This window comes from Sinocyclocheilus rhinocerous, unplaced genomic scaffold (assembly GCF_001515625.1).
Source record: "Sinocyclocheilus rhinocerous isolate Xijiao unplaced genomic scaffold, SAMN03320098_v1.1 scaffold914, whole genome shotgun sequence".
NCBI lineage: Eukaryota > Metazoa > Chordata > Actinopteri > Cypriniformes > Cyprinidae > Sinocyclocheilus > Sinocyclocheilus rhinocerous.
In genome coordinates this window covers 155,043-167,495 of record NW_015629521.1, presented here as the reverse complement: position 1 = coordinate 167,495, position 12,453 = coordinate 155,043, and the positions used below count along the sequence as shown (strand labels likewise).

The following is a 12,453-nucleotide window of genomic DNA, read 5'->3' as shown; positions in this document are numbered from 1 at the left end:
TTTATTCACAATCTCCTCGTCACAGGCAGGCACAGCACTCATGTTCGTGTTTGTGTGAGCTGTCTGCGTCACTCATAGCACGTGCCTATATTGTGCACTATATCGAACATTTTTATATCGTTATCGAAGAAGGTGTACCGTCGATAAATATCGATACCGTTTTATCGCCCAGGCCTATGGTGAAAGATGTGTTTTTTTTATGTTTAACTTGTTTTAACTATGTTTACATGTAGGCATATGACAGTATCAAATTTTCATGTTGCGATTAATTGCTAATGCTTTTATCACGGTATTATCACGGTATTGAAATTTAATTGTAAAAAAGTGTTGTCATAAAGTATAACAGGTTTAATAACTTTTTTTTTGTAACAAAAAGAACTGAACTTTTACATACAATAAAGTAATACACAAAATATGTATAAAGTAAGAAAAAAATTCACACAGATTAAAGTGCAAAAGAATTATAAAGACCAATAAGTAACACTTTTTACAATAAGATCTCATTAGTTAACCTTAGTTATTGCATTAACATTAATAATGAGCAATAGCTACATTTGCTACAGAAGTTATTAATATTTGTTAAAAAATACAACTGTGTTTGAAAATAAATAGCCTATTAAGTCTAAATATTTAAGTATTTGGCGCTGTGATGAATACCACTGCGAATACAAAAATCTGAATGGCTGTAAGTAGGCAGCTGCTTTATTTATTGGGTTTCCGGGGAAACGGCTGCATTTCTGCTGTTCAGCGCCATCTGCTGTCAGAAAGTGAATGTGCGCTTTCATTTAGAGCATCTCCTTCACGCGTTCAGCCATGCGCTTCTCATCCGTGCTTGTTTACATGAGAGTGCACATGCGTCTTTCACGCAACATACAGCGGTGTTATGCATTGTGACCAGTAGATAAAAAAAAAAATTCTTAAAATACATTCAAAAAATCTGAATAATTTGTAATAAATAATTATTCAAGGTATTTTGAAGTGCCCACGATAACAATATCGTGCATATTCATTACTGTGATATATCGCATTACCGAATACCGGCACATGTCTATTTACTTATAAAAACAATGTAAATGTAGGGCAGTTGAATGAAAAAAAACGTGACTTTAAACTTTCTATTCATCAAAGAATCCTGAAAAAATGGAAATGTTAAGATTATCATAAAAAATATTAAATATTATTTATTGTCAAATTGGGCGTTCAACATTGATAATAATAAGAATTGTTTCTTGAGCAGCAAATGAGCATATTAGAATGATTTTTGAAAGATCATGTGACAATGAAAGCAGAGTAAGTGATGCATTTTTTCTTTTTTATCTATTTAAATAGAAGTTATTTTAAATTGTAATATTTCACATTATTTCTATTTTTACTGTTTTTGAACAAATAAATGCAGCCTATTGAGCATCAATATATAAATATATATATATATATATATATATATATATATATAAAACATTATTTAAAAAATAATAATAAACAACATCTTGACAACCTCAGTTTGTAGTTTTATGAAAAAATAGTGACACGAGAGAACAGAGATTCATTGCCTTAACTTCTAATATAGAGTTTTGTTGATTCATCTTTAAATAAATCTTATAAAAGCCGTTCTTGAGTACTGACATGTAGCCGACAGTCTTAATCAGCCGCATCAGTTCTAGCAGCGTCAGCGATTTGTATATGAGCTTCTTATGTGTAATTAAGATGAAGTATGATTCCATGTCTCCACCTGAGCCATTATCTGCTTTCCAGAAGCGTTCACTGCTGCTTATTCATCTCTTTTTGTGCTGTCTTCATCTGAACCGACTTGAGCTCTTTGGGTGCCTGATGCATTATGGGTTACGACAGTGTAAATTAACCATATTTGTTTCTCTAAGGTTACATTTATAGATGGACCTAGTGATCTGGTTAGTGAGGTTGAGTAGTGATGATTACAATAGATAATTTGTGCATGTTGTGCATTTGTGTAGATTTTCACCACATCAGCCCCTCCACATATATTGGTCATGCTGCAAGGTTCAATTCCCTCCCTCTTTTGAAGCATTTGGTTTCTCATACAGCTCATAACTACATGGAACAGGCTGTGTGACCATATGAGAAATGAATATCCTGATTATGGATACACTTCAAATTTGTGACTGTCGTGTGCAATCTCATAGCATTAGACAAATTTATTGCCCATTTTAAATGACCCTATTTTAATAACATCTTTGGTTTTGGCTTTTGGCCTAGTAGTGTGCCCAACATTTTAGCCATGGATTCTCAGTGCATCAGTAATGAAATGAAATGTGTATATATATATATATATATATATATATATTATTGTTTTTCAGTTTAACGCGTTTGCTACGTGTACTGCGTTAGGCTAACCGAGACTTGTCATTTGCACTTATATATTGTTGCTCTTTTGTTAGTTTTGACTGCTTTTATTGTCCTCATTTGTAAGTCGCTTTGGATAAAAGTGTCTGCTAAATCACTAAATGTAAATGTAAAAATATTTAACAAAATTAACGCAGGGGCAGGGCTAGGGTTGGCCACCCCACTCACAACTGCTGCTTCTGTCACTTTTTCTCTTGACAAGAAGTGCATTTATTCAGTCGCAGAACGACTTCACTTCAGTGCCAGGCGCGAGTCAAAAGAGTGCGGAAACGGTACTGTGCTCGCAGTGCGTGCTCTTTAATTGCACGCACAAAGTAGCCTGTATCCTTTCATATCAAAGCCCGAAATAAACTACTTGCATGCAATGACGTGGTAGGTTAAGTCATGAAGTTACCAAAAAGACAATTAAAGCGGCCTTGAAACTTGCATGCATGTAATATATTTTATATGAGTCACATTTAAGAACATGTCTCTGAAATGGTTTTCAAAAGTGTCCTGGAGCAGCCCAGCACTGTCTCACTCATCTAACACACTCGATTTAACTTGTCAGCTCATTAATAGAGACTTTAAGACCTGAAGTGGGTCAGAAAAGATAAAAAAGAGTTGAGAGAAAAGAAATAGAGAAATCAGTATTGGTATCATTGACACTGGCCTTCAGTCATAAAAAAAAGATGCCATTAAACAAATATTAAAACATATACTGTATTTATGTTGTTTGTACATTAATTTGATGATTGAATGTGAAATTATTGCAATATAAAAGTATATTTAAAACTTTAATGTTAGGTGGGATTAATCACGATTCATTTCAGAAAAATTTGCAATTTAATTAGTTAATTTTTTCTAATCGATTGACAGCACTAATATTTATATTAGGGCTGGGTAAGTTAACGCGTTATTGCATTAATCAACGCAGACAATTATTTTATCGCACATTAACGCAGTTTTATTATTATTATTATTATTATTTTGAAAGTCACTGGCTCTGAATACACATACAGACAAACCATGGGTCACAGGAGGGGTGGGATGTTGATCAGTACTGGCTTGGGATCAGTACTGGCATCACGCATCTCAACCAATGAGAGCATTTGGGGTGGGCCTAAGACTGCTGCAGTGCTCACATGAACGCTCCCGATAAAATTATTTAGGCTAAGCATCATCATTCACAAACCACTGTTCATTGTTATTTTTAACAGAAAAGCAAGCATGGGCTGCTGCGTGCATGGTTTGGCAAGGCAGAATACGACCAGCGCTCCCTTTATTATTACTTAAAATCTGACATCTCAGTTCATCGCGATCTCATAAAGCTCAGTTATAACACAATGAATATATGCACAATAAATCTTCGATAATGTCTACACTTCGTATGTTATGAGAGGATTCGTAAGCACACAATTTTCAAAGAACTTTTGAGCGGTGAGTGGATTCTGACTTAAACTCCTCTGATTGGCCATTGCGTTCCTGAAATCAACACATATGTAGGGTTGGGTACCGAAACCCGGTACCTATGTAACCGGAATGTACTAGAACCGAATCCGAACGCAGATTTCGGTGCCTCATTTCGGTGCCATGTGATCGATTGAAATATTTGTCCTCTGGCTCTCCGAAACGGACGTAAGAAACATCATCACTGCCACCGCACATGAAAAATTATTTCCCGACTGAGAAAATGCACGTGAATTTAAGTCGGAAAAGCAATAGATTATAAATTAGGGTGACCATACGTCCTCTTTTCCCCAGGCATGTCCTCTTTTTGGACCAACAAAAATGCGTCCGGGCGGGGTTTCTTAATTGCCCAAAATGTCCGGGATTAGCACTCTGTGTAAAGGGAGCACATCTTACAAGATCAGATATTTGTCAATGAGCTCAGGGTCTGTTGAGCAGCAAATACTCCAACATGGTCTTGTCAGTCATCTATCCTTATTCTCAACCTGTGATCAGTCAGATAATAGCGATGCCTTTGTCCATATAAGGGATTTCCTGGAGGGTCATGTGTTCTCTACTTCTGTGACTGGATATGGGGATTTTCTGTGCGAGGACGCCCGTTGGCGTCCAGTATGAATGAAACCGACATCATGTGTTTATAGTGCTAATGGCCAATCCATCATTTTTTGGGGGGAATTTTTATTTTTTTAATAAGTATCGGTTCAGGCACCGGAACCGTTTTAAAAGTATCGATTTGTATCAGTATCGAAAAAAAAACAAACGATACCCAACCCTACAGATATGTCTGTCTACATTGCTCAACACGGCAAACACGTGTTATAAATAGAAACTGCCTATGCGTGCGCATGTTAATCATTTTTATGTTATATTAGTTGTTCTTGTTGCTTCTGTGCAATAGATGAATAACAATTTATATGTTTTTAGAAATTTTATGTTTAGATATATTTATATTTTGCGGGAGTCCCGCGAATCATTTTATTCTCCCGCATCCCGCGCACACACGAGTCTCTACTCCCCCGCACTCATCCCTCTGTCCCGTGCCACACTCTGTTGCGCTGGGTCCCGCGGGAGTGCAGGTCTCTACTCAGAAGGTGCCTGTTTTAATGTTATGATAATGAATGTTATGATAACATGTTTTTCTATAACAAACTAGATAAAATGTTAATGCCCTGGCAGTGGCATATAGTTTTGGTTTTATATTTAATTTGATTACATTAATGTTTAATTGAGATTTACAAGAAATATTTTAACTGCTACTATGTAAAGGGAATATTGCTGTAAAAAAAGCACCTTATTTGTTTAGTGTTTGCAAACAAGTGTTACTGCACTTTTGTTCATATAGCAGTACTTTTAAAATAAAATTGCACAATGCACCACTTTTTAATTCATTATTGAATTTTGCGCATAACAGTGCGATTAATCGTGATTAATCACACGATTTTTCTGCAATTAATCACGATTAAAAAATTTAATCGTTGCCCAGCACATACATACATACAGACACACACCCACACACATATATATATATATATATATATATAAATTAAAAATACATGTTTTTCAACAAAAAAAGAAAGTTTATCAGTCTTTCAGGCAACCCACAGAACAGCTAGTTTTGAAAAGATGTAGTTTTGCAATTTTGCACATCTCTAGTTAAAATTGGATCATTCTTGCGATCCCAGAATTCAGACAATGAAACGAGAAAGATTCAGTGCTGCAATAATGAGATCTGTTGCAGTGCAGCGTGGGACTCCCTGCTGCTCTGGTTTCTGTGGAACTGTGGAGCTGCATGGACACATAGCGCAGACAGAGGATCAGGGCTGATTTCTAAAGCTGTGCCCATGTGGGGGTGTAACACTGATGCAATGATGCTCATAGCGCCATAGTGTTGAATAATCCATGAATTGATCCGTGTTGAACATACGCATAACCACGTATGGATATAGTAGTACCATGTGTCTCAAAGGCAAGTGTATATATATATATATATATATAGGTCACTTTACCATGTAAGCCTGTGATATTCAGAACGGAAAAATAGCTTACTACTTACGGACTACTACACTAAATACTATGTACTGCTTGCTTCTTTTATAAATAGTGTGTAAAACGGTATACATACTGTAATGATAAAAGTTTCAGTATGCTTTATCATGATCTCATTGTGGCATCAAGCAATATTGGACATTTGTAGCACTGCACAGTTAATCGAAATAAAACCAAAATCGCAATATGGCTTAGTCCAATTATCAAATCACAAAGGCTGCGATTTATTAAAAGGCATATTTTTAGCATGTTTCAGAGTGAAGCACAGTGCTGTGTTCGTTTACACGCTGACAGCTCATGATTGTGTTTTCAGTGTTTCATAGCAGCTCGGTTCGCAGTAAATGCTGCTCCGCATGAGCTGCATCAGCTCTTGAGTTGGATCGCTTCTAACATGCATTTTGGAAAGCAACATGCAGCAATCATATTCCCAAACTTGTAAAGACGAGTGCTAATACACCTGATGTTATTATATTATATTGTTCTTATACAGTGAAACATTACAATAGTGATATTTCTTATTTTTATTTAGAAATAATAATAATGTTAACAATAATAATTTTATTTTACAGCACAATTCTTATTCAATTATTGTTATTATTATTATTATGTTTTATCTGGGCACACTTTGAAGGATTTATTTTGTAAGACAGACCCATTAAAAATAAACATTTTATTAAGTACATCAAAAAATTATTTTGAGTTGTGTGTATACAAAGGTTTTTTCTCTAGGTTGAATTTCCTAAAATATTTGCATTATATTGTTGAATGTTAAATCTGTGTCTGCCATGCAATAGCATGCAATAAGCTAATATGGCAATACATTTAAATAAAACCAAATTATTATTATTATTATTAATAGTTATATTGTTATATATAATCACAATTTGGGTGGGGCCAAAGTGTGCAGCCTTACAGACAAGTACAGCAAACCTGGAGCTTTTAATTATAATTTCATAAGAAAATTTGCACTTCAATTATTCTTCCCTAAATCAAACTGCACTGTTAATATGGTTATTTTGCATTTTTATTTTGTGTATTAATGTGCTGTCTTCTGGCAGTGCCGTCAGATGAGCTAAGAAAAAGATCACTGTTAATACCGCCTTCACATTGGAAGGCAAATTTCATTGTAGGATACAGTATTCTCTCTTTTGGTAAATGTAGTAGGTCAGCCGGGTTTTCCATGTGTGGAAAATCTGCATACTTCAGAAATAGTGTGGTATGTACTACAGTATGCTAAGAACTTCCTGTTTTTCTCTGTAGTGGCAGCAGCGGGGGCAGCGGCAGTCGAGAGAACAGTGGCGGCGGCACTCCACCATGTTTGTAGTTTTACCACTTTTTGTTTGTTTGTAGTTCTGAACCAAATCTTCATCCAAAGTGCAATGGGTTGTGGGCAACATTAGCCATTAGAGTGTGCATGGATCTGCACTTTGAATTTCCAGATAGTGGTCTATGTGGGTACCAACATACTAACACATTAATGTTCTTTAATGTTTTATTTATGTTTGAATAAATCCGTCCAAGTTTTTATGACAGCCACTATTTAAATGTGTATATTTCCAAAAAACTAACTGAAGTAATTGTAACCTAATTATAAAAACTTCATAAAGTGCAATTTAAGCAGTTGTACAGCGCAAATTAGTCAATTTTAACCTTCAATATTATAATGTAGTACCAACTGACTCTCATGTATATTTTACAGCATTAGTTGAGAGATTTTTTTTCCTTGAGAAAATTTGGCATGTACAGTACCTGATATGTATCCAAAACGATCGATATTGAATCGAATCGAATCGCAAGCTTGTGAATAAGAATCTAATCAAATCGTGAAATTTGTGTCAAAACCCAGCCCGTATATATATATATATATATATATATATATATATACATACATACACACACACACACACACACACACACTAAATGAAATAAATAAGTAAATTGAGTCTCCCATGTACTTCACTCAGTGCTTCCCATGTAGAATGTTTTCAGTTAGTCCCCTACCAGGTTACAGAATGGTTAGGATGCAGCCTTAGACATCAAGGAACCTCATTGGTTTTGGAACAAGGCTTACATGTCTGTGTGATATTAATGAATGAATCGTCCTCAAGATGTGTTTTCTCTTATATGCCGGTTCTGACCCCGCAGTCACACCCTCATGGGCCGCTCCCCCTGGAGCTCCTCCCCCCGCCCCCCCCCCCCCCCCCCCCCCCCCCCCCCCCCGCCCACGCCCACTGTCTGCCATGCAATAGCATGCAATAAGCTAATATGGCAATACATTTAAATAAAACCAAATTATTATTATTATTATTAATAGTTATATTGTTATATATAATCACAATTTGGGTGGGGCCAAAGTGTGCAGCCTTACAGACAAGTACAGCAAACCTGGAGCTTTTAATTATAATTTCATAAGAAAATTTGCACTTCAATTATTCTTCCCTAAATCAAACTGCACTGTTAATATGGTTATTTTGCATTTTTATTTTGTGTATTAATGTGCTGTCTTCTGGCAGTGCCGTCAGATGAGCTAAGAAAAAGATCACTGTTAATACCGCCTTCACATTGGAAGGCAAATTTCATTGTAGGATACAGTATTCTCTCTTTTGGTAAATGTAGTAGGTCAGCCGGGTTTTCCATGTGTGGAAAATCTGCATACTTCAGAAATAGTGTGGTATGTACTACAGTATGCTAAGAACTTCCTGTTTTTCTCTGTAGTGGCAGCAGCGGGGGCAGCGGCAGTCGAGAGAACAGTGGCGGCGGCAGCATCGGCATTCCCATCGCCATACCGACTCCCTCCATTCCCAACTCAGTCCCAGGTGAGCCGCAGCCCACATATACAGCTTCTGCAAAAACACACTATCTGAAGCATAATGTCCTACAGGTTAGGGCCAACTTGAGAATTAGACGTACTCTACACATGTGGGTATTTAACGCTGCAGCATATCCTGTTCTCCAGAGTGAGAAATGGAGCAGGATTAGCTGTTCACTTTATGCCTACAGCTTTCATGGCCTGATCCAATCCCGTCGGCACCTGTGCAAATCCATCCCGGACAACACCAGCGTTCCCGTCCCACCGTCCACCTGTCTGTCTGTGGGTCTTCAGCATGGGTCACAGAATTGTTACGATCTAGGGATGGCGGTGGTGATTGTTATTTTGGGTGGTGGTTTTGTGCTGCTTTAGTTTAAATCAATGCACTGTGGAGAAGTCTCTGAACTGCCTGAAAGTTTTTCCCATTATTCATAAAGAGAGTATGGGCGGATTATTAGTGGTGTCTGATAACAGTAAAAATCCTGTAGAATTAAGACCTGTTCACACTAGGGACAATAGCTATAACGATGAGATTTAATAATCACTCTAATTCTATAAGAATAAAGATGTCCACCCCATAACTATAATGACCATGACAATGGAAAACTGTCACTGGATTCACTTTCAGAAATTTTTTTTTTTTCAGCTGATGAAAATAAAAAGCCAATGTGAATCCAACCGACTTTAAAGATCTTGCGCATTTAAAACCGTAGATGACAAAACTGCAGGAAACAAAATGTTATTGTGAGTTGATTTGGATGCTAATATAGTTATAGTTATCTTTATAGTTTTTTCTTGGTGTGAACAGGCCTTTAACTTGCAGTCACATTTACTTTTGTATTTTTGTTTGTGAAATTCTGCAGGCAAAAAACAGTCATGTCATTCGGAATCCGCACAATTGGGAATTGTTCACTTTATGCCTACAGCTTTCATGGCCTGATTTTTCCAGCTAAAGGTTTGTTAAAGTAGGCCACTACACTGCACAAGGACAGGTAGAAATAGAGAGGAAGTGGGAAACTCTAAAGGGTGGTCTGAAGTTTAGTAAGAAAAGAGGTCACTGTCATGTTCTCCTCTGAGATACCTGCTGGAGCCAAGAGGAACAGAACCCCCCCTCCATCTCTCCTGAATCTTTCAGTCGCCATAGCAACACTGCATCAGCACCTCTGATTTCCTTTTCCTGGATTAATGTTATTTAATGTTGACAGGACCTTTGAATGCAGTGTCTCTGTCCTTGTACCCCTTTTATGTCTGTTTGTGTATATTTGTATAATAAAATGTAAGATTTTTCTCTAGGCCCTGCAAAGGCTATTCCAAAGGTTTAGAGATATGCTGAGATATCTCATTGACACACCAAGTCATGGGTCAAATGTCTGGCCGTCGTTGAGTGTCTGTCAGCTCAGTTTTTGCAGCATGTTGGACCCCATTGGTGGCTTTTTGCCCGACTGAGCATGTTGATACTCAGCTGGTGAGAGAGATCGCTTTGATTGGCTGTTTAGCTTAGCGAACCAGTGAACAAGAAGAAAAACAAAAGTGGTGAAAGCAAGCAAATAACGATGTAAAGAGTGCACACAGGGAAGGTGCTTCTGATTTTACATCATCTTACCTGAGCATTCTAATATGCAAATATTTTCATAAAAACATGGCCATCTGGAATGCAAAAAGTGACGTTATTTGCTAGTTCTTTGATGTTGGTTTTCTTTAGGCAACATCAGTTGTACCTTTTTTGGTGAAAATAATTGGTTTGCAAGATCAAACAATTCATCCAAGATGGCAGACGGAGTCAAGGGAAATGTTGATTAGTAATGTACTTATATGATTCAGAGAACTTACATAATAATGCATTTAATGTTAAAGTTAATATCCAAAGTTATCTTTATAAAAAGATCACTCCACCATGTTTGTAGTTTTACCACTTTTTGTTTGTTTGTAGTTCTGAACCAAATCTTCATCCAAAGTGCAATGGGTTGTGGGCAACATTAGCCATTAGAGTGTGCATGGATCTGCACTTTGAATTTCCAGATAGTGGTCTATGTGGGTACCAACATACTAACACATTAATGTTCTTTAATGTTTTATTTATGTTTGAATAAATCCGTCCAAGTTTTAAAAATCCCACACAGGTTTCGCATTGGATTTGGTTTTTTTTGTTTTTTTTTACTTTGAACAACAAATTAATTTACTTGTATGTAATCTGCATTTAAGTATGGGAGCCCATTTCCGCCAGTGAATAAAACATAAAAAAGGTAATTGCGACTTATCTCACAATTCACTTTTTTTTCTCTCTCAATTGTGAGTTTGTATTTCGCAATTGACTTTTTTTCTCAGAATTGCGTGATACAGTTATAAAGTCCAATTCTGAAGAAAAAAAAGACTATTTTTTTTTTTTAGAATTGTGAGTTTATATCTTGCAATTCTGACTTTATTTCTTAGAATTGCGAGTATATTCTAACTTCATAACATGCAATTGCGACCTTATATCACACAATTCTGACGTTATAACTTCGCAATTGCAAGTTTATATCTTGCAATTCTGAGAAAATAAAAGTCAGAATTGCAAGTTTATAGCTTGTGATTCAGAGGGAAAACAAGTCAGAACTTTGAGATAGAAAGCTGCAATTACCTTTTTTTATTTTTATTCAGTGGCGGAAACAAGCTCCCATATGTAAAGCTTCTTGTTTTGGAAGTGGTGCTGTATGCATCGCTACACTATTGACAATAGACCATGACCCTACTTTGCTTGCAAAATTTCACCGAAGTTTTTGGTAATGTGACTATTCCTTCACGTGGAAAAAAATCAAGCTGCATCTGGAAGCCAATATATCATAGAAACTTGCGGTTGGGCTCTTTTGAATAATGCAGCCACCTAGCAACCACCCAGAATATCTTAGAAACTGCATAGCAACACCTTAGCAACCACCTTTAAAAATCTAGCTTTGTGTTAGGGAGTCAGAGACTTCCTCACTACAGGTTCTTTTGAAAGAGCCACTGTTTTCCTTCTGCTTTACATCTTCCCAATGTTATGTAACCCAGTGTATTGATGTGATGATATACAGTATTAATCAACATCCTGTCCCATGATTCTGTTGATTAGAACAGCAGGTTTCACTGGCTCCATCAGGACACAGCTGGAATGAGATGTTTGTGTTGTGTTTATATCGTATGTCACTGGTGAAGGCTTGTGATGCCGCAGTGATGTTTGTCCACTGTGTTTGTTGTTCGCTTGGTTCCGGCCATCACTATCAGGGAGACCGTGTCTCTCTAGGGCTTCCCAGTTATCTGCCACTGTCAACAGGAAATCTCCCTATAGAGGAAATCCCATCTGCCCTGGCAGTGTAAACATAAGCAGGACTATACTACAACTACAACTCAAAAACCTGGTACTTTTTCTCAGGGCCTTTTCTAACTTTGTGCATTTTATTGCAGGTCATGTTCTTTTCATCTGAGGTTGGGTTTCTCACACCCAGGTTATCTTTGTGAATCTGGGGAAACATGTCCGGGTCATATTTATATTGAAGCTTGTTTCCACCACGGGATAAAAAATAAAAAAATAAAAATAAAAAAGTGACTTATCACATAGTTCAGACTTTTTTTTTCTCCCCTCACCATTCTCTGTTTACATCTCACAATACTGACTTTTTTTCAAAATTCAGAATTACAGGATATGAGCTCACAACTCTGAGAAACAAAGTCAGAGTTGTGGGATTAAAAAGTCGCAATTGCCTTTATTTTAAATATATATATATATATATATATATATATACATATATATA

The 12,453-nt window shown here is 36.6% G+C and overlaps 1 protein-coding gene across 7 annotated transcripts in view; it reads left to right on the top strand.

The window, feature by feature from the left end:
- Positions 1-12,453, top strand: part of abi1a (abl-interactor 1a) — a 70,032-nt gene that overhangs the window by 49,687 nt on the left and 7,892 nt on the right. For all 7 annotated transcript variants that reach the window (XM_016551115.1, XM_016551114.1, XM_016551117.1 and 4 more), the window contains one exon: positions 8,590-8,690. In XM_016551115.1, the coding sequence (XP_016406601.1) occupies positions 8,590-8,690 (101 nt within the window). The remainder of the gene's footprint in view (positions 1-8,589; positions 8,691-12,453) is intronic.